General features: G+C 41.7%; 1 protein-coding gene across 3 annotated transcripts in view; it reads right to left on the bottom strand.

Annotated features, from left to right (window-relative positions):
- Positions 1 to 22,415, bottom strand: part of dip2a (disco-interacting protein 2 homolog A) — an 82,561-nt gene that overhangs the window by 43,684 nt on the left and 16,462 nt on the right. For all 3 annotated transcript variants that reach the window (XM_061691363.1, XM_061691364.1, XM_061691365.1), the window contains exon 2: positions 183 to 254. In XM_061691363.1, the coding sequence (XP_061547347.1) occupies positions 183 to 254 (72 nt within the window). The remainder of the gene's footprint in view (positions 1 to 182; positions 255 to 22,415) is intronic.

The raw sequence follows: 22,415 nt of genomic DNA, 5'->3' as shown, positions 1-22,415 counted from the left end.
TTTCGCAGTTTTGCTTTGAAGCGAAAACCCAACCAACACAAACCGAGGCAACAAACGAGAGCTGAGACGAATTCAAAGTCATATGATCACTCATTCACTCTTTAAATATTGCATTTCTTGGACATTTTTCGGGGATGAAATGTGTTGTCACTCAAATATCAATTATAAATAAATATCCTTACCTTGTATCTGTGGGATGAACGGTGCCAACAGTTTGCTTCTTTTCTTCTCATAGCCCTTCTGAGTGATGTCCCCTGCACACAGATGAAGAACAGAGGGGGTGGGGATGATAGAGGGGCAGAGAGATGAGTCATTAGCCTAGATGAGTCTGTGTGTGTGGGTGTGTGTGTGTGTGTGTGTGTGTGTGTGTGTGTGTGTGTGTGTCGACATGCATATATTGTTGTTTTTGGTGTTCGGCCCAGGTGGAGGCCGAGGTCAAGTGAAGAGGCAAAGAGCAACAGTTCTTAACGGAACAAACTGAGCCAATTCCTCGCCCGTGCCACAATTAGCTTTCTTGATGAGATGAGCTTTTGGCATAGTAAAGCAGTAAATAGCAGGATAGATATACAGATGAGACTGATTACCATAAATTTTGAGATTACAGCAACTTTACATTGACATTTTAAAAACAACAAATTGTTTTATTTAAAAAAATTGTTAATTATAAAATGCATTACAAATATTGCATATACATATGTATAATGTATGATTTTTTTTTTATCTTAGTATTGACACTATTTTTATAAATACAGTAGTACTTGGCATGCAAGTGTACCAACTGTATAGAAAAATTGAAGTGTTTTTTGAAAAAGTCCTTTTTATATCATCGTTTTTCCTGTTTTATATTTATTGTAATAAAGACACTTTAAAAAATAAATAAAAAAGGTACTTTTTTGTAACAAATACAAAAAAAATATTATTTTACTGTTGGCCTTTATTGTTACAGTACTGTCCATGTGTATGGACAGTACTGTCACGCTTGTTGTTGCATCGACGAGTACACCAAGTATACTGTTGTGTTGATAAAGTTGCCACTGCACTGCCACTCCAGCATGGAGCACAACAATGCGGTAGTGTGAAGGCAGGTGTTGTTGTCACACTACTCCTGAGTCACCCCTGACAAGCTGAATGGCTGCACTGTTTAATGTCCAACAATACCCAGCTCTTCATAGGCTGCGCCTCCTGACCCAACACTGACTCTTCTGTCGTGACGCGTCTCTATCTGTGTGTCTCCGTGCACATTGGTGTATGTCTATGTGAATACCAGGGCGTCAGAGTCTGTGCACCACAGCATTACGTCCTGACCAGCACACAATGGGAGTGCTTTTCTCTGCGGCGGCCCCAAATTGTAGTTTGCAGAGCTTCGGTGGCCGAGCGGAGGCCCAAGTGCATCCTGAGCCACGAAGTTATGTCTCAGTGGAAGCTAATCTTTTGAGCTGGGGAACAAACAGTTAAGTCTTTCAACATGGAGGAATGGTTTCATACTTAACAATGACCCTTTACGTGAATCTCACAGCACACCAGACGTTTTGGCGCATCAAAGGATAGCATTAGTTCCAACATACAATGAGAACCAAATGCCACTGAAAGCATACGATTCAAAGTTTGACCAAAACAAGCATAAGTGCCATTTGAAATTCGTCAATGTCATTAAAGTTAAGACTGACTGACTTAATGAATCTTTGATATTACCAGGGCGGCACGGGTTAGAGCGTCTGCCTCACAGTTCTGAGGACCCGGGTTCAATCCCCGGCCCCGCCTGTGTGGAGTTTGCATGTTCTCCCCGTGCCTGCGTGGGTTTTCTCAGGGCACTCCGGTTTCCTCCCACATCCCAAAAACATGCATTAATTGGAGACTCTAAATTGCCAGTAGGCATGATTGTGAGTGCGGATGGTTGTTTGTTTGTATGTGCCTTGCGATTGGCTGGCAACCAGTTCAGGGTGTACCCCGCCTCCTGCCCGATGACAGCTGGGATAGGCTCCAGCACGCCCGCGACCCTAGTGAGGAGAAGTGGCTCAGAAAATGGATGGATGGATGGATTAATAAAAAAAAGACAACGCTGACTTACTTGGTTTATAAAGGAACCAATAGGAAATAGTGTCTAGGGTGGTGGGCTCCATAAGCAAAAATGGGATGTTTGAAAGGTCTAAGGATGCAGTTTGGAAATGTAAGAACGGGGATACAGAAAGGGGCTTAACACCTCCAAATGACACAGTCTCTGGGGGGGACACTGCAGTTTACAGTGAGTCAACACAATGCTGATGATAGGCTTTATGATGTAATTGATCTGTGAGAAATTGAAGCTCCACAATAAGGTCAGTAGTGGTAAAGCGAGAGTAAGTTGTAGAAAATCATGAGGGGGTTCAGCTGGAAGCTGTCATTTTCTGTTCCTCTCCCCATCAAAAACATGTCATTTGACCCTCCCCCGTGCCTCAAATCTAACTTCTCCACCTTCCTGTCCACTCTTCTGGGCTGCGTGTCAACATTTACAAAGTGTACTGTTCTTCTTCTGACCTCCAGGAAGTATTTTTTTCCAGCACATTATAAGGGTCTTTCAATGACAAAGAAAAATAGCAGGACTGGGGTGATGTCATGTCCACATTTTTGGCTCAGGTACAGCTCGACAAAGTCTGAAGAGAATGCATTTTATATTCTGGGAAACCAAAGGCAGTTTGGGTCTGGCAACTTTTCTGAAGTTGTTACTGTAAACATTCCTCCGGCCTGGCGTTTAATCCCAATTTCCCCAAGTGCTATCTAAAGAGTGACAGCAAGAGAGTCACTACCCTCTGCTTTATTGTATTGGCTTTAATTGACGGGTGGCTATTCAGTAAAACTGACTGCTGACTTTTTGGGCGAAGCAGTGCCTTCAGTTGCTTATTACCCTGTATCAGTACAGATGGAGCTCTTCAATCCAGACCTCTTTTACAACCCAGCAGGAACATATACTGTAGTCATTGGCAATGACTACCATGCCACATTTGCAGTTTTAGGAGCATTGAATGGAGGTAGAGAGTTTGCTTGATTCAGGGAGTAATGCATGATCTACATCAGTTAAAACCATTGGTAACATATGCTATGTTAATGATATCTAATGCAAAAAGAATCCTTCCTGGAGAAATGGTCAGCTCTGTGGCTGGTGGAGATTTCATACATACTGTATGGAAAAAAGGTTTTAGCACACCTGGTCTGTCAAGTGAAAATTTAAGATAATTTGGAGTTGTTGCTACTTTTGCAGCTATAACAACTTCCACTCATTGGGAAAGAATTTCTGCAAGATCTTGAAGTGTGTCTGTCCATTGTCCATTCAACCATAAGAACGTTTGTGGGATAAATTGCCACAATCTCTGTTCTAGTTAATCCGAAATGTGTTTTGTGGGGTTAAATTCAGGGCTCTGAAGTTCTCCCAGACCATTGTCCGGAGGGTATTTTGTCATTTGTAACGAAATAAATTTAGTCTTCATACAAAATGTACATAATTCTCTCTGCATTTTAGCAACTGGCTTGGCATGGATTTTTGTGGTGCTTCAAACCCCCCTCCCCAAAAAGGGAAAAATATTTCAGGGTGAGTTACTTTTGTTTCTGTGTTCCAGAACAAACGTATCCTCACTAATTTGCTGCTGTTTGGCTCTCCTATTTAAACAATGACACATGGCTGCTACAGCTACCACACGATTTCTACAAATGCATGACTGTAGACCACGACAGTGTGGGGATACTTCAATTGTTTAGGATATAGTATTTGTATTAGGGATAGGCATAATAATTGACTGATTAAGAATTTGTGCAATCGTGTGTCGATTAATCATGTCTTCTTGACACAACTGAAGTAAATTGGGAGTGCACCACTTGCAGCAGAAGCGCTGTTGATTTAGTTTCAACTAGTTTGCTGTCTAAAGAAGCACAACATGAAGTCAGCTACTGGGTGTTATACACATTCAGTGCCACTGACTGCTTTACAAGTCAAATATCCACGTTAACTGGCACTGAATGAGTTAAAGACGCATCCATGCAAACTATGGCAGCATTATTCTGCTTAATGAAAAACTAACAATTAAAAAAGGAGTTCTGAACGTTCAGCGGTAGATTCTAACTGCCTCTCTAAGAATTTCTTTTCAACAATTATTGTTTGTTTCTGACCTCTATTAGTCAACTGCTCATCCTAATATTCACTTGTACCATTAAAATGCTCAACAAATCAGGTTTCGAAAATGTCCTAACTAAATTACAATTAAAATCTCATTTTAGCGACATCAGGGCAACAGATTTAAAAAAAAGACATCATGTTAGTAATAACTAGAATATTGAATTACTAATGATGAGAACAATTGCAAGAGAACAATGACACATTCTTGAACCTGAGATTAGACCCCAAACAATGACGTCCTTCCCCATCCACAAAGTCAGTTCCTGTGCCAGGCTGCCTCTCAATCTGCCAACACTGCTGCCAGGGCAGCATGCAGGCTGCCTGCGCTTCTACCATAGAAAATCCTTGTTTCATATTTATGCGGAAGAGCGAAACAGGCACAAAGACAGATGTGTCCAGCTGTCACTGCACGAACACCCCCAACAATTCAAATGTTGATTTTACGCTTCAATGCTCATACAGACAGTGCTCGTTTTTTTTGTTTTTTGTTTTTACCTCGAGCAAACATGCATCTGATAGATTATTTGAACACTAGAGTTGACCTATTTCATGTGTGCACGGCGACAAAAGTTGAATGTTCCTCTCACAGTTGGACCGCTCTGTGGTCTCTGCACAAAACAAATTACTGAGCATCAAGTAAAAGATTGACAGAAGGGAGATTCAAACCAGAGATGTGGCCGCATGTCAAGATGATAAAATAATTAAGTGAGAAACAGACTGGATAAGTCAGTGACAAATACAGACACACACACACACACACACACACACACACAGGCTGAAGGACTCACGTGTTAAGGAAGAAGAAGAGGATGCATCTTCAACGCAGACGGACAGGCGTAAGGACAGAAGAGGAAGAGGAGGAGGCCAGTCGCCGAAGATAGAAAGCAAAGAGTGCCCCGCTAACAGGCTAACAAGCAATGTCTAAAAGGAGATGCTGCTGTCATAAGTCAGACCCTTCAGCATCCTTTGTTTCCTTTGCAGGAGACTGAATGAACCCCATCTCCCTCACTCTCGCTTCCCATAACTCCCCTCCCTCGCTCTTAATACCCCCACTACTCCTCCTCAATTGCAACTGCCACCCCCCTTTCTTTGACTCACACTCTTTCCATCCCTCTCTTGCCATTACAAAGCTTGGCTAGGCTTTAGGATTAGGGTGTCAAAGCAGACCCCTGCCCCCCACCTTCCCACATACCAACCCAACCCAACACATACACACACACACACACACACACACACACACACACACACACACACACACACAAGCACTGGACAACAACTGTGTCTGTAACAACATGCTCGTGGAGGTGAACTTAAACATGACGCATGAGCTTGTTTCACCGTCAAGAGGAAAGGTTGTGATCACACCCATGAGCAGGGTATTTTGATTGCAAATTAGGCACAGGCATAATAATTAATTGATCATGAAGAAATCTGTCCGTATGGAATTTATTGTTGATTAACTCGTGTCGCGACAATGTAGTGCACCACGAGCAACGATGCCGTTGATTGAGCTCTACTAGGTTACTGACTAAAGACACAACTCAGATAAGGGAACGTCAGGTTTTTATGATATAAAAAATTAGACCAAGACAATTTCAAATGCTTTTTCCACCATGAATGTGGCCTAAAACCGATACAACTCAATAGATTTTTTTCTTATTGAGAAAAGAAGTAAAAACAAACAACTGAAACCACTATATAAAGTACCTCTGATTAACCCGACATACATTTTTGTAGGCTTTTCGTGACAATTTCATTGCTTTCCAGCAGAAGCCTCAAGGTTTTGTGCTAACACAGACCATTATTTCGAAACAACGGCCCAAAGCACGATGCTGCCATCACTCGGGCTGCAACTAATACTCAAATGTTTTGATTACTTCGAATATAAAAAAAAATGCTCTAGGAATTTTCTCTGCCTGGGGGATCCGCTTATTCAACTCATTCACTGCCAGTTTGACACTGTATTTGTAATTATGTGCGTACCCCTTTCAGAGGGCGAGGGTGAGTAGTGTGTCCATGAGAGTAAGGAAAAGTCAGCCTGGGATAAGGCATGACTTTTAGCCAACAGCAGCTTGTAAGTTTGTGATGTTCTTGTGTTGCCCCCAGTTCAATAAAGTGTCTTGAAAGGGCATTGGTGGGGGACTCCCTTCCTTCCTTAACTACTTCTGAGTGCATTACAATACTACTATACTATTTTAAAAATCAGAACCCTTCCAAGCCTTTAATTTATTTTCAAAGGGAATGGTAACAAATGCCAAGAAGAAAAAATGCCAAGTTTAAACTGAAATATATTTATATATGTTGTCTTGACCTCAATGAAAATATTTCTAGACATGAAAATTTGGATTGTTGTACTGTAAATTTAAGAAATTAAATTAATTTAAGAAATAAAACTGTCGATTATCTAAAAAAATGAAAAGCTGGTCGTTCTTTTTTAAGTGAAATGGCTTATTTTTTTCTTGTGTATTAATAATTGGTCTTTAACCAAAAACATGTATATAATTTATCTGAATACTCGATTATTCGATAATATATTTAGTCAGATACGCAAATACATAGTTTCAAACATAGTTTTTGGAATCAGGGCCAAAAGGTTCAACCTTGATTCGGACCATAACAAAGTCTTTCTGTCAAAGTGAGAAAATGTGTTTTGGTCCGATGAATCCCCAAGGCATATTTTTCCAAACAACTCTGGTCAATAGAAAGTAATTGTCTATATGTGGCCTGCGATGGACTGTCCAAGGTCTAGCCACCTCACACTAAAGTGTTGTTTGCTCCAACCACTAGAATGAGGACAAGAACATGAATTATTAAAAATGGATGAGTGGATGGACTTTTTACAGACATATTTTAGCGTAATGATTTAGCATTACATTTTCAGAAATTTCATTATCTATGTGTCTATGTTTTAATATCATCATCTGGGAAAAATCCCATGGTTCTTTGCCTGGAAAAAAGGGCTACAGAAATTTAGGAATAAATTATAGTCCAGTCATGGTGATGTTACAATGTTGTAGGAGGTGGGTGAGGGCTAGGGGGTCTTGAAGAAGCCCCAGCTGGTATGCCACCCTTTGTGTATGTGTGATTGAGCATGTGTGTGTGTGTTTTATGCCTGAAATTACAGGCCTATTCACCCTTTGGCATTAAGTTCCTACCAAGAGCTTGACATAATTGGGCTCAATTATTGCTATAGCAAGCAGAATAATGAGCCTGAACCCAAACTCTCCAAACAGAAAACACAGCGGATATCCTCTCGTGTCTTCCTGCTCACTGATGTTGAATGCCATGTCATTTCGGAATAGTGGGTTAGTTCAATCCCGTTCATCATTAAACAGCATATAAGCCCTGCAAAATCTATGTTCAGCGTCATTAGATTCAATTATAGGGTAAATACAAACTAGTCACATTCATTACCCATATATATGTTGATTAAAAGACACATGAATGACGTATGGTATGTGTCATGTTAAGCGTTGTTTATTTCAATACTGGTGATACTGCAGAAAGCCTATTTGACTTATGGATATTGTCCTGTTTAAACTAGCAAGTGCATTACCTTAAGTGTTATCCTTTCTGTAACAACAGAATTTTTAGCAATGTGCCAATCCTAATTTTCTTGATAATCTTCTTAATATTGATGTTGTTATTTAGTGTTGTCCATGCACCCATTTTCCATTGCGTGTGTCACGGGTCACGGGTGAGCTGGAACCTACAGTATACCTGCTGACTTTGAGGATGGGTACACAGACTGGATGCAAACCCAGTCGACGTGAAAACATAGACCAACAATGATTCGCAAACACATGAGTCTCTTCAATGAACCTAAGATATATGTTTTTGGAATGTGGCAAGGAGTCGGAGTACCCAGAGAAAACCCACTCAAGCTCGCGGGCAACTCCACAAGGCAGGAAGCCTGGAGCTGAGATTCAGCCCCCGAACCTAAGAACTCTGCTGCCCATTTGGTGTTGTTAAGATAGATGTACAGTACTATGCATAGTACATACACTTCTGAGGCCACCACTAGCATTACTTGCCAGTATGACATACAAAAACAGATTTCTATACAGCTTTGTAGCAGGATGGATCATGAGCCAAGGAAGACCACGTTACAATTTGGTGAGAATGTTTTTTTTTTTTTACCCTTTGTGTCACTCTAGTGTATGCATGGGCCAGTATCAGATTCTGAGCAAAAATATTGCGGTTTTACAGACTCGTGGTATTGCAAGCTCTAAAATGTATTATTTTGAAATGTAGCCAACTCCGAAAACACTTATTGGCAGTCTATACCCACTTATTTACAAATGTTTGGGGTTAAATGCAATGCAATTATAATGGCCATCATTTATCCGCAGATTTTCGCTATTCGCGGGCCGGCCCTAGTCCCTAACCCCCACGAATAGCAGGGGTCCACTGTACTTTGAAGCCGGTAACCAGCCCATGCCTACTCCGGTGTAAGTGGAACAAATGCAAAATCTTTGCAATTACATTTGTTTTTTTTCACTTTTTGGGACACTTAAATCCAATGAAAAACAGGAGCTTAGCTCCTTGTGCCACGCATGCACTATTTATAGCCACAAAACTTTGTACGTTGAGACTGTCGTAAAATAAGGACCCCCTGTATGTGGCTGGGTATGAGCTTTATTTCAGACCCAAACGGAATGTAGTTTTACAAAATGTACAAAATCCTTTTCAATCCACCAGATGTTGTTTAACCTCAAGGCCAAAACCAATGTGACTACTGAGATGTTTTTAAATAGTTCAAGTCATTTCAAGTGGCTTGAATTTTCAATGTGGCATTTTGTACGCGACAAGCGTAATACTGAAAGGTTGAGGAGAGGTGGGAGGAACGGGAGGCAAAATGGCAGCAGGAGAGACTGGTTGATTGACGATGACAACCAACATGACAGCAGCTGAAGAAACCAGAGGGGGTGACTAGGATGGAGGAAAAATAAGATGACATAGAGGAGGATGTGATTAAAAGGCCATGTTCTGTGTTAGTTTTCTACTCTGTCGCATATTCCTCTCAAGTCACCATCCGTCAACGGTTCAAAGCCCTCGGTGGCATCCCTTTTAATGACGTGGTGCCAAGGAATTAGGAACGAACACTCCGTTACCACTTTGCTAATACATAACCTGCTCATCTCATTATGCACAAATATATACAGTCCAAAATGAAGCCCGTTTTACCCCCCAGGCTTGTGAGCAGACAGACAGTGTGAATAATGAGTCATTAGATGCAGCGCTGCCCGGGAGGCAGCTGCAGCTGTGCACTAATTCGCAAAGGAGACAGGAGGGGTGATCATAATTAAGAGATAGCAATGTGCATTCCTGATACTTTATTCCCATGACAGCAAATGACACCTTCCCATGCATGTCTGATGCTTTCACAGACAAGAAACCAGATCATGTCAGGAACAAAACAAGAACATACAAACCACAAACAAACTTCACGGTTGTTGAGGTGATGCGGTGTCCTGCAGAGATTTGCAATGCAATAATTGTCTCGGGTACGTGGATGTGTTTGTGGGTGTCATGCATCTGTGTGTGACCTTGCATGAACCTGGCTGCTCTGGTGTTGAGCATTGGACTTAGGTTTAAGGGTATTTGTGAGGGTGCTTACCCATTAGACAGGTGATTTCTGTGCAACTCTGCCAAAGAGTGTGGTTCCTTGGTATTGTGGTCCATTTATAGGCTTTACAACTTTGGACTCAGTTTATTGCTATGCTACTATGGTATTGTGGTCAGATTGCTGTGAAAACTGTGTCAGAAGTGGAATGCCTACACATCAGATAAGGGACTACTGTGATCACTATGTTAAGAGACTCTTTGGTAACTCAATAAGACCGTGGTTCAAATACGGGTTTTGGAGAGTACCCCCTTGCAGTATATATATGATATGACTTGTTTACTAAACATGAAAAAAGCCACACTGACCAAAATGCACATTGACAACTGTCAGCATCAGAAAGAATACAGAATCAAATATATCTAATGCATTTATTAAAGATTACACAGTGTTTGGTAGGCGTGGACTGACTCTTCATACATAGGCAACCTTTGTATTATTTGACGAGCTGCCATTTAATGGCATATGGCCCTCTAATATACCATACCGTTACATCTCTAATTGTCCAACTTTGCTGAATAAGGCTTTGATTGATAAAGTGCAGATCAACTCAACTCTTGTAACCAACAGCAACTATCTGTCACCTTGACTGCAAAAACGGGAGGAAGCTACTGTGTGCTAATGCAACGTCACAGCAAGCTCTACCCAGTTCCCGGTGTGTGAGATACAAGCGGCCCCGTGGGCTCTCCTCAACGCTCTGTACAGTCTTAGAGGGTACGGACAGATTTATTGTCTTTTACTTTGCGCGGTTATTACCATATGAATGAGCATGTTTTCCACCGGCCTAACATAAGCTTAGCCATTAAGCGCCTTGCATATACACACACATATAACCACTTTGGCTATAGCGAGGGATCGCAGGGTGGGGGAGAATTAGGATTTGTTGCACAAAACACACAAAAAGCTCAACATCTACACATGGACACCGTGGTGAATCCAATTAAGGGTGCACAAATAGATACGCACTCGTATTAGTGCGAGCCAGTCACCCACCGCAAATGTGTTTGTGTGAATAGGCAGGGGTGACATGGCTTTTGTCCCTAAACCAGACTTGGACTTTGGAAGGAAACGCAGCATCAGTGTTTGGTTACACGTGTGATGTGTGTTTAACCTTGGAAGGGGGAATATTGTTGTGGCAAATTGCCTTTGTATACAAATAGCTGGGTCTCTGGAGTGCCTACCCAACCCTGAACTGTGAAATCAAACAAACAAGTAAATTCTTTGTCATCCGCTGATTTCTAATAATCTGTCTGTGAACGAGCCGGTCCGCACTTCTAATTTACATATTAACCACCCCCATACCGTAACCTGATCAGCTAGGCTGGCCTAATATCCAGAGCCACTTTCAAGCAACACCATCTGAAACACTATTATCCAGAGGCACCATCATGCAGACACAACTCGAATCCCCCTATAGGTCCAACGACCCTGCCATCATCGCAAAGCCAAAAGGTAAGTAAAGATGCATTGACATTTGCTGGATGCTCAGATTAGCGTGAGATACCAGAATTAGCTTCTGATAAGTAACACATACTTGATTGTGCACTAAGGTTTTTGATTTGGTGGTGGTGTATTTGTGTTTGGTGATAACACCCACATACAGTGATTGAAAGTACACCGGTGGCTGTGTCTATCCTCGACTACTTGTGGGGGCATTCCAATACGTTCCAGCTAGTGGTGGCAGGTCTATTAAATTAGCTAACATCAATACCTTGGGTTGCTGAACGTAGATGTGCTGTTGTTTTACGATTGTTCTGTTTTGCAGTAGACACATTGCACTTTACCTTCTTTTTTTAAGAGTGAAATGCTCACAAACATTCTGTCTTTAATGCATTCAGGGTGTACCGCAGGTAGCTGGGACAGGCTTCGACTCACCCGCAACCCAAATAAGGACAAGCAATATAAAAATAGAATGGATGGATAGAATATTAAATAAACGGAATACATTAATGTAAATGACTATAAATGTAAAGAACTGACCTTGTTCAACCTTTTAGTTTCCACAGTACATTAAAGCAGTGAATCCCAACCTTTATTGAGCCAAGGCACATATTTTACACTTGAAAAATCTCACGGCACATCAACAAACAAAAATGTCACAAAAAGTGGATACACAAGTCAATTATACACTTTCTGACATCTAATAGAAGAGCATTTAGTCGTTATGTCTGTCTTGATATGCCGCTGGCATAGATAGATGAACAAAGAAATAATATTTTGACCAATTGAGTGAAATTTTATAATTTCCCACGGCACGCAAGAAGAGCTCTCACTAATGTGCCGCGGCACACTGGTTGGGAATCACTGCATTAAAGGGAACTGAACGTATCAGATGCATTTTCAGAAGTCTTCTATTTTGGTTTTAAAACTATGCATTCATTCCCCTATTTTAAGGCGTGTGGCTTACAATCATGTGAAAGCTCGAGTAGAGCGCAGAAAGTAGCCAGGCGGAGATATCTGATAATGGAAGCATGTAATTGTATGGCGAAATCTGCTATACAATCCAGACAGAAGGGAGAAAAAAAATAAAATGAGTCCTTACTTAGCTATGCTGTGCTTACTGCCTTTTGCATAGTTTGCTATTTCTGGCAGATAGTTTTCAAGACTCTCCTCAAAAGTAGGAGGCTCCGCTAAAAATAGTATGAAGATGACTAAACTACTAAAAAAAAGATCATACAGTCATTCTTAGATTATAGCCTCTCACATCTTATTTTCTTCTTCCCAACGAAACAAGGCAGAGTATGCATTCTACTTCCACACGACTCTGCATTTCCCCCCCGAGGGTACCTGGCCTTGGCGTGAAACCTGACTGCGGCAGCATGGGGGAGACGACGAGCCTTTGAAGTGCATTGAGATGGGATAGTGGTGGGGGCGTGGGGGAAGGTGGGGAGAGGAAGGGAGAGAGCAGGAAACAGGGCCCAGCGCGCTCGCTGGAGGTGAGATATATTGATCAAGTGATGGGAAACAAGACAGACAATACAAATAAAGGAAGAGATCAGAGACAGGAAAAAGAGGGAGAGGCAAAGCACTTTGAAGTAGACCAGCCTGCTCACATGCAATGTCTGCAAAGGGGTGGGGAGGGAGGACGAGATGAATCTCGAGAGCAGCCACAGACTGCTTCTTAAGGCCTCTTTATACAACGCCCGCATTGAAGCACGTGACCGACGAATTGCCCAGCGCAGCACCTCTGCGTAGCTTGCTGCGCACCGGACAAAAATAGTTGCTGCGCGTCGAACGCCACGGAGATCATCTCTCGTGATTGGCCCGTTTTAGTCACATGCTGTGATGACGTACTCTGCGTTCCCCTTGGTTCTACATACCATCTACGTCGCTGCATTCTCCATCGATTTTGCAGCATAATTAAACGTCGCCGTCCGCGCGAGTACAAAGAAACCTTTAGTTTCTACAGACAGTGAATCCTCTAAGGCAGGGGTGTCAAACTCAAATTCACGGTGGGCCAAAATTAAAAATCGGGACGCCGCGGGCCAAACTCAATATTTAATGAAAAATCACTGCAATGTGCATGTTTCCCTTCTCTGCAGAAATGTAGAAAGTTTATCATATGACAACAAACTTAAATTTTGCTTGAATACTGAATCTGGAATAAAGAAAAATTAATATAAACGAGAAATCAAATTTGCGATAAAAGACAGTGGTATTTGTTTGTTGTTTTGGATTTAAATAGATAACATGAATTCTTCTGTCTCTCCATCTTCTATTTGTCTTTCTCCAACTACCTTTCTTTTTCATGTAAATCTTTTTTCAAAGGCCAACAACAAAACAACCCAAAAAAATAAGAATGTCCTTCAATACAAATCCAAACTTCAAACTATTAACTGTCCCTGCCTAGGAGTTGATAAAGGGCATTAAAAAAAAAAAAAAAACATTATAATAAGGTGAACATAATCATCTGGTTGACTTGTAATGTGTTCATACATAGAAAAAAAAATTCCCGTAGGAAATACTGGAACAGTTTCCAGGTATCTTAATGTCTGTGACATGACTTTGTCAAAATAAAAATCATTACAAATTATAGTGCACTTTTCACCATTTCTTGTCTCGCTGAAATTATGCTGATTTTAGGTGAATGTCTCGTGCTAATGAGCGAGTCGCTATCCCACCCCATCCCCTTACCCCAGCCAAGGTGATCATAGGCAGAGAAACTCTGTGTAGGGATGAAGGTTCGACCTATAAGGGCATCTTTTAATTCATATTTTACCCCCAGATTTGGTCGGTTTACAAATTCTACAACCTTGAGGGCCAATTGTGTATACTTTCTGGTGGATGTCCAGTGCAAATAATATGAAAATTATACAACCCCTACCACTAAAACTTGACAATCCACAGTGAGGCTGCTTTCCCTTTCATTTTCTTTTTTGGAAACCTTGTTCTACCTAGCTAGCAAGAAGCAACCATGGGTATCTTGCAGTAGGAGTGACAATAAAGCTCCAAAACAGTTTTCAGGAAATGGCACCAGAAACATGAGAAAGATGTCCATGCACAAGTACAACAGGATCACACATTTGTACACCCCAAAAAAATAACAAAAAACAGATTCCACTTGCAAGCGTAATGGAAATAATTGTGGTTTTAAACTGAACATTTTTATACAAGGACAGAGAGATCTATCTATTATCTTTCCTTCACACTTGTACACTTGCTTACAGTTGCCGCTCACTTCCTGCTCTATTGTGTGGACTATAAGCACAGGAAGTCGCCTTTTTGTTTCCCCTTTGTATTTCCTGGTAAGACTGGAAGGAATGTGTTTGGATAGAGGTGGGGAAAACACTCACACAGTGTTTGTGAGTTATTGGCATGTATACAAAACACATATGATGATGTGATATGATTTCCATGTAAAGCAGGCAAGCTGCAAGCAGTCTTGCAAAGCATTGTATTTAATCTGTTGCGACACCTAGTCCTGGCTGTCCATCCATTCAGCCATCGGCAGCCAATCGCAGGCCACGAAGAACCATTCACAATCACATGCACTCACCGGATTCGATGCCCCAACCTCAGGAGGAGGCCGATGTGCTAATCACTCTGGCAATGTGCTGCCCCTGGCTGTTGAGTTGATTCAATTTCTTCATAAGAGAGTGGAATATATATCAAAAGCAGACTCAGCTCTATGTCTGGCCAGGTCAGTAAGCTATATTTACCACAAAGTATTGATCCATGATTTCACCATTGGAAAAGTGATGTTATTTTCCTCCATCCATCCATCCATCCATCTAATCTGTCCCACACAGCTGGTAGCCAAGGGGAGCCATGGCTAGTTCATCACAACGCTCAACATGAACTATTAAATCAAGCAAGCTAAATATTTATAACAACACTTGTAGTGGCAAGACGAAATGAGAGAAATGAAACACACACTGCTAGCAACACAGACAACAACAAGTTCTACCTGACAGACGAGATGACAGAAACAAGAAGGGAGGCGGGGACGTGGCGGAGATGAAAAGAATGATTTGTCCAGAGGAGTTTATTGAATTTTTTGAGGTGAACAGGAGTTGTAATTGTGGCATTCAGGGAAGCTCTATTCTCAGGGTTTAGGCATAGCCAGATAGCTAACCGCATGCTGTTGTGGTAGAAGTTGGCCTCGTAATGGTAAAATGAATCTTAACCAACTGAATGTTGCTGGTATATTTTTTGCACATCGGCTTGACTGTCACCTAAAAGGCAGCGAATGAGTCTGTCTTAAAAATAGCTGAAGCAAATGAAACAAACAATACCGCTCCGTCACTCAAAGGCTTAGTGCAGGAATCACTTAAAACACACAATCTTATTGGAAAACTGTGCGCACGTGTTGTCCTAGAAGGCGTGTACCTGGCCAGCAAACATGTTTGACTATCTGTGGATTACCACAGTAAAGACAGCTGAGCTACTGACTTCTTGCCACCTCAGCTGTTCATGGACCTTTAATGGAGCGTGACAATAAAACTAATAACGAACACAGTGAAGCAGGGGCACGGCAGGTCAAGTGTCACTGACGAAGGGGGAGGTGGTAGAGGAGGAGGGAAAAAGAAAACATTAAGAGTGTGTGACCTAGGAAGGAAATAAAGGAAAACGTATCACCAGTGTGAATATTAATGATAGACATTGGATTTACAAATGGAGGGATATAAAATCAGAGAGGGCTTGCTGGTTGCGAAGCATCTATATGTTTTTTTATGAGTCCTGAGAGGCCAATCCGCTCCTACATGACGGATGTGGAAAACAAACAGATCTATTGCTTTCCCTTCATCCCTCCCTCTCTTCTTTATGCTTATCTTAACCCTCCACTGGCCTTCTCTTCTTCACGGCCTGTTAAGGATGCTTGTTTCCATTTCAATCTTGAATATCATTGTGCAGCACCAAAACCAAATGAATAGGGGAAGTAATGGGAGTACTAAGTTTTATGATGCAATGGGTGACTTCAATTAAAACTTGTATGACAGTTAAGAATGGTAGAATGTTAAGTAAAACATTGCCTATAAAAAAAACTTTCACTACGACAACAGTTTGACTCAAGAACATATTTTTGCAAATTACAGTATTTCCTATGGGAATCATTTAGTTTTGAAATTAGAAAAAAAACAGCATCACAGAATGAAGTGTTTGACACGGGTGATGGTGAGGTAACATGTACTACGATTTATAAAAGCCTGAACTCTTTAGATGAAAAGATAAACGATAGTTATCTTAAACAACAAAATATAGAGTGTTGGCCTTGGCTTGGACCAAAAAAATATCAGATAACACACAGCAGAAATGGCCCCCAAAGAAGCACCATATGCTGAAATCAAATTATTTTAACATCTGAATGAAGACACATTCTGTATTTGTGGAATGGGTATTTTAAAGGCATAAGTCAGCCATGACGTATTCAGACTGGACACCAGCTGGGCCCTCCCATAAACCATGCCTGATGCATCCCAGACAAACAAGGTCCTTGTATTTTTTTCCAGGTCTATTAGTAGTAGTTTGACTACATGACTTTCATAATTGTTACTCAAAAGCTCATGAAAATATGTCCAGTTTCTACAGATGATTGTGCATTTGTTCTGGAACGGACTGTCATTTACGTCTTATGCATGTCGCTCCAGGAGATCCGCATGGGCGTAGTAACCGATTAATTGATCATTTAGAATTCTCTAGAGTGAATGGAATTAATTAATTTAACTTGTTGAAATGGGGTGACATGTTGGACGAGTGGTTAGCACATTCTGTGGTTGGAGGTTCAAATCCGTTCTGTTTGGCTTTTTTTTTTTTTTACTTCATCAAAGCCCATCCGCTAATTTAAAAAAATCAAATGTGGCTCGAGCATAAAGGTTTGCCCACCCCTGATGTAGTCGAAATGCATTATTCACCTTGCCTCGGCATACGTGTCCCACACAGGAAACAGCTGTACTGTTAGTTGTTGTTCTTAATGCATTTAAAACATGCATGTGTCACATCTGCCCTGAGCTGATGAATGGGCTGCTGCAGATCAGGTTGTCCACAGGAAGAGAGGTTTGTGCGTTTGTTGTGGGCTGTGTGTTTTCCATGCAGTGCGTGCACAGCTGCTGCCCTCGTGGCTCGTGTGGGCACAGTCACAACAACTTGCAACATTTATACGATGCCCATTGGTGTTTTAAAATCCAAACTATTCCATTCTGGCTTACGCTGTGTAAAGGAGCGGTTACAAGATGAATATCTCGCCCATTTCCCAACTGCCAGCTGTCACTCAGGCAGACAACTGCTTCCAAACAAACGCCATGAAAAGCCTCCAGAAATACACAGCAAGTTGCCGGCTGGAAATGTAGAGTGCACACACTGCTATACTGTACCTTACGGTATATCTGAATAAATTAAGAACTGAACTGAGATCAGCGTATTTCATAACTTTAGGGCAATGAGCAACAAAGTATAACTCCAGGTAGGTGGTAGTCTTTTCCTTTGGCCGTTTTTACTTTCATGTCAGTAACAAGGAACAACGCAACAAGAATGGCAACAGAACAAATGGACCGAGATGACCAGATGATACGTTTAATTATGCTGAAAAATCGATCGAGAAGAGGGCGACGTAGATAGTATGTAGAACCAATGGGCACGTTGGTACGTCATCAGAGCATGTGACTAAAACGGACCAATCACGAGAGATGATCTCCGCGGCGTTCGACGCGCAGCAACTGTTTTTGTCAGGTGCACGGCAAGCGACGCAGAGGTGCTGCGCGGGGCAATTCGTTGGTCACGCGATGCAATGCGGGCGATGTCGCCCGCGCGATCGTGGGAGTATAAAGAGGCCTTAAGAATGTTAAAAGTTGCAGAAGTGCTGCTTTGCCCCCTCACCAATTATCATTTAAGACTTGAGTGTGTATTTGTTTTAAATGTCAATAATAACAGTGGCTAACCAATTTTTACAGTTTTAGAATTGCCTGTACGGTTGATCAAAGTTTCGTGATGGCGACAGCAATGGATTTCCTAAGGGAGAAATGGTGCCAATGTATTTGAAACTACTTCCCTTTTTAATACACCCACACACATACAGTATCTGAGTACTGTGCGAATAGTTCTGGAAGGGGGAAGGCTGTTCCAAAAAAATAAATAAATAAATAAAATAAAAACACCCAGCAGGCAAGCACGGACTTCAGATAACAATGTAGGTTGTGTTTGTTTTGTGAACCTGCGAAGCCGGTTGTGTGTTTGTACTGGAGCCCCCATATCTCCCCTTCAACGAGCAAAGTGGGCTTTCGCTGTGTAATCAACATTCCCTTCGTTGAAGACTTCACACAGCATACCCACATACACATGCAGGAAAAGTGGCTCTCTCTTTTATTGTTCACAATGTAAATAACACCATTTGATATCATCAATCATAAAACGGACTGAACATACAGTATCTTCTAATCCCGACCCCCTAATCCACCTTGATTCTCTAGATTATACATAACCTAAATAGCATGCATCTTTACAAATCCGTTTCAAACCCGAGTTGTTGCTCCTCAGTTGGTATTATCTCCTTCCCAATACATCTTTGTCTAATGCCCGACACGGATAACGTATAGCTATTGTACGAAAAGCATTACTACTGTAAACATGCACTCTTTGGGTTCACCGTCAGTCCTCATTGTTTTATCCCTCCTTGATTGTATTTTAGAAAGGAGGCTACACATTTTCCATACTTCCATACATCCATCAATCCATTTTTCAACGGTGCTCGTTGTCATTGGGGTCATGGGTAAACTGAGGCCTATCTCAGATGGCTTGGTCAACAGTCACAGTATACCCTGGTCGCCAGCCAATCGCAGGCCACATATAGACTTTCTAGACTGGCTCTACAGATATTCTTTAAGTGATATGATCATGTTCATCCAGGGTCAAATCACTAGTCCCATTTACACAGCTCCTTATTAACAGCACCGACACAGATCGGGAAATTAAGTGGACCCGGCATTTTCCACCATGGTAGGTAGTATCCACTCCATAACTGAGGTGGGACAACACCTGGGTGCAAGGAAATTCTGCAATCCTGAGGCAGTGGTGTGAAATTTAACGCCTGATACTAACGTCTCCTGCGCTGTTGTGTTGAAAGCAGTTGAAAGAAATTGGAGCTGAATATCACAATATCCCTTTTCACCCAGGGATCTAAGAAATAATCACACAATACACATAAAGCACTCCACATAATTTGATATGTGACAATGTGAAAAGTCTGGTGTGACATATATAATGCGGTAATTGTCAAATCGTGACAACTGCTTTCAAAATTAAAAAAGGGAGTGTCAAACATAAGACCCAGTCCCCTTTGCTCAATAAGAACCTTACACACAAGCGCCGTCCCGCCCGTCTTAAGATCTGATAGTACCACTGAAGTTGGAAACTTGCCGCGTGCACTTCATCCACCATGGCTGTGCCATTTATACAGAAGAGTGGCGCAGGTGGGAAAAAAACAATGCAGTTGTAAAAAAGTCTTCTGTTACATAAATTTTGGCAATTTTGCCCGTGTCTGACACATATTGCTATCAGATATGTAGATGAAACCATCCATCCAATTCCTATAGTGCTTGTCCTCATTTAGGTTGCGCCTAACTGAAGCCTATCACAGCTGACGTTTGGGCAAGCGGAGCGGTACACCCAAGACTGGTCGCCAGCCATTCAGGGCACTTTTATTCAAGCAAACTTTCACACCTATGGACAATTTAGAGTCTTTTACTAACCTAACATGCATGATTTGGGAAAGTGGGAGGAAGTTGGAGTACTTGGAGGAAACACATGCAACCACAGGAAGGAAATGCAAACTTCACACAGAATGGCCGGACTTGAGATACGAACCCCCGAATCTCAGACCTGTGAGACAAACGTGATAACCACTATTCCGCCATGCAGCCTGATATAAACAGGCAGTGAAAAAGAACCAGATTGAGTCAGTAAATCAAAACTGGGCACTTAGATCTACAGTGTGAATCCAGCATAAGTAGTGAATGTATTTTTCCATGGACACTGAAAGAGACCACTGCTAGTGGTTGGATAGTATTTTGGAACTACCAAAGGGCTAGCACCAGTATTTGCAAGTAGCGAACTATTGTAGTGCCTTTCACTGAGCACAACAGGAAATGTGAATGGAACAGGACCGGTACAGAAGGCAGGAAGAGTGACGGGGAGGAGGAGGGAGGCATGGGGGTGGGGGTGGGGGTGACGATGGAAGGAAAAGAGTTGAGGGAAGCGAGGAGCACTGGGACACAATACTAAAGCAACAAACACTCTCAGTTTGCATCTGCATGAACACCCATTTCGGCATGAAATTAATTTCTAAAAAACTAATAGAGTGGCTGTGCGTGGTGATGTTACACACAGTTTAAAAAATAATAATTCTCATCTGGTGGCCATATACTTGGCTGCTAGACAGGATACTAGTCGAGGTCAGAGACATGTTAGATGACATCAGGGTAAAAGCAGGCTGGAGATCTGCCATGTTTGACTGCACACTACAGAGGAAGAACAGTTTTCTTTCTCACCATCCCTCCTTTTGGTGTATTTTACTGTAAATTAGACTTTGTTCATTAGGTCCTGAAGGGAGTTTTTCATTAGCTCATTGTTTAGACACAACTTCCAGAATAACCTCTTTGTAGTCAATGTTACAATATGGAAATTAAAAAAAGTAAAGATATAGAAATGAGACTGGTTAGGTTCAGCTCGCTATAATATAGATTAGGAATGTAATCACCACCCTGCCGTTTCCACTGTGAGTAGTTATTTATTTTATTTGCATAATGGAATTGAATTGTCCCCAAAAATCAGTGAAAACCTGGCTGATAAAAAAACAATTTAGATGAAAGTGAGGCAGTCTGGCGGTTTGAGTATACGAGAGTCCTGGGTTTACAATTGTCCTGACATACGACATTTTAAGGTATCGAACAGAATACGACAGAATGTGTTGTCACGGTTTATTTATGGCCTAGAAGTGTTTTTCAGACGAACATTAACTGTAAATATGACTTTACTAGTGAGTTAGTGTAGGTTAGTTACATACTATGGCGTGTTTTGATTTAGCTACAAATTCAGAACTGGAGGGATGGGTAGTCAGTGCTGTAGTAACAATAATGACTATTTGTAAAGCACATTTCAGACAGCTGCGGTTCATCGGGAGAAGAAGAATAACAATGTTAGAAGTGCATGAAAAAAAATCAGATCTGTCACGCAAGGTACAGCATTTATCCGCCATTGCTTTTTACACAAAACCCTGCAAAGCGGGACATTGCCACAGTTGTGTGGGCTTTCAAGGCATTTCGCAATCAGATAATTAGAAGAGTGTTGATGTCAGTACCAGTATCTGGGGTGACGTATAAAAGAGTGGGAATTGCTTTCAATGCAACCTGGCAGAAGTAGTGAGTGCTGTGTGTCAAACCTCACACCCCTGTCCTGGCATTGTGGAATTCCCATTCACAGAGGTGTCGTCTTGCCTCTTTTACACATCTGATTTTACCTACAATGGCGGAAAATTGCCAGCATTTACAGGCAGTATGAAAGGGGCTGTACATTTCCATACTGTTGATCCTAATAACATTGTTCCATTAATCTTTCAGCCTCAAAGTTAATCATGGGTTTATCTGCCTCATACACAAGCCACATAATGGCTATCGTGAAGCCAGACCTTGTGGACCTTTGGTTTACTGGTGGCACTGCAAAAGCTACAGACGTTCATCCCTGGAAGATAATGCATTCCTAGCGGCCTTGGGTTCACCCACTGTGAGGTAGCATCAGGCTTCGAGGTATAATTGTGTGGACAAGCCATAAAAGGTCAGCCTTAGGCCAGAATCGCTTTTGAAGCTCGTGGCCCCTGACTGAGGTTAAAAAGGCTTGCGGCTCTGTTCGGGTCACGTATGACCTTAGCTCGTAGACGCAGGCAGCAAGCCACAAAGGGAACATCTGAAGCCAAGCTGGTCTGCTGAACAAACTAACACATGGCTACAAATGGCATAATGTAGGGGAAGAGCGATAAATCCACAATATTAGGTACTCCTGCAGATGTACTCAACGAAACGCCCATAGCATGTATATATGTGAATATAATCCAGGTGGATAGAGAAAAATCCATTCTCAACAAAAAACTGATATTGCCTTTCATATGACCTTTGTTTTTAAGTTTGGATGTACAGTATAATCCAGTAAAATATCTTCAGG

The sequence above is a fragment of the Phycodurus eques genome, chromosome 12, assembly GCF_024500275.1.
Source record: "Phycodurus eques isolate BA_2022a chromosome 12, UOR_Pequ_1.1, whole genome shotgun sequence".
In the NCBI taxonomy this organism is placed as follows: domain Eukaryota; kingdom Metazoa; phylum Chordata; class Actinopteri; order Syngnathiformes; family Syngnathidae; genus Phycodurus; species Phycodurus eques.
This window is presented reverse-complemented; position numbering and strand designations above follow the sequence as displayed.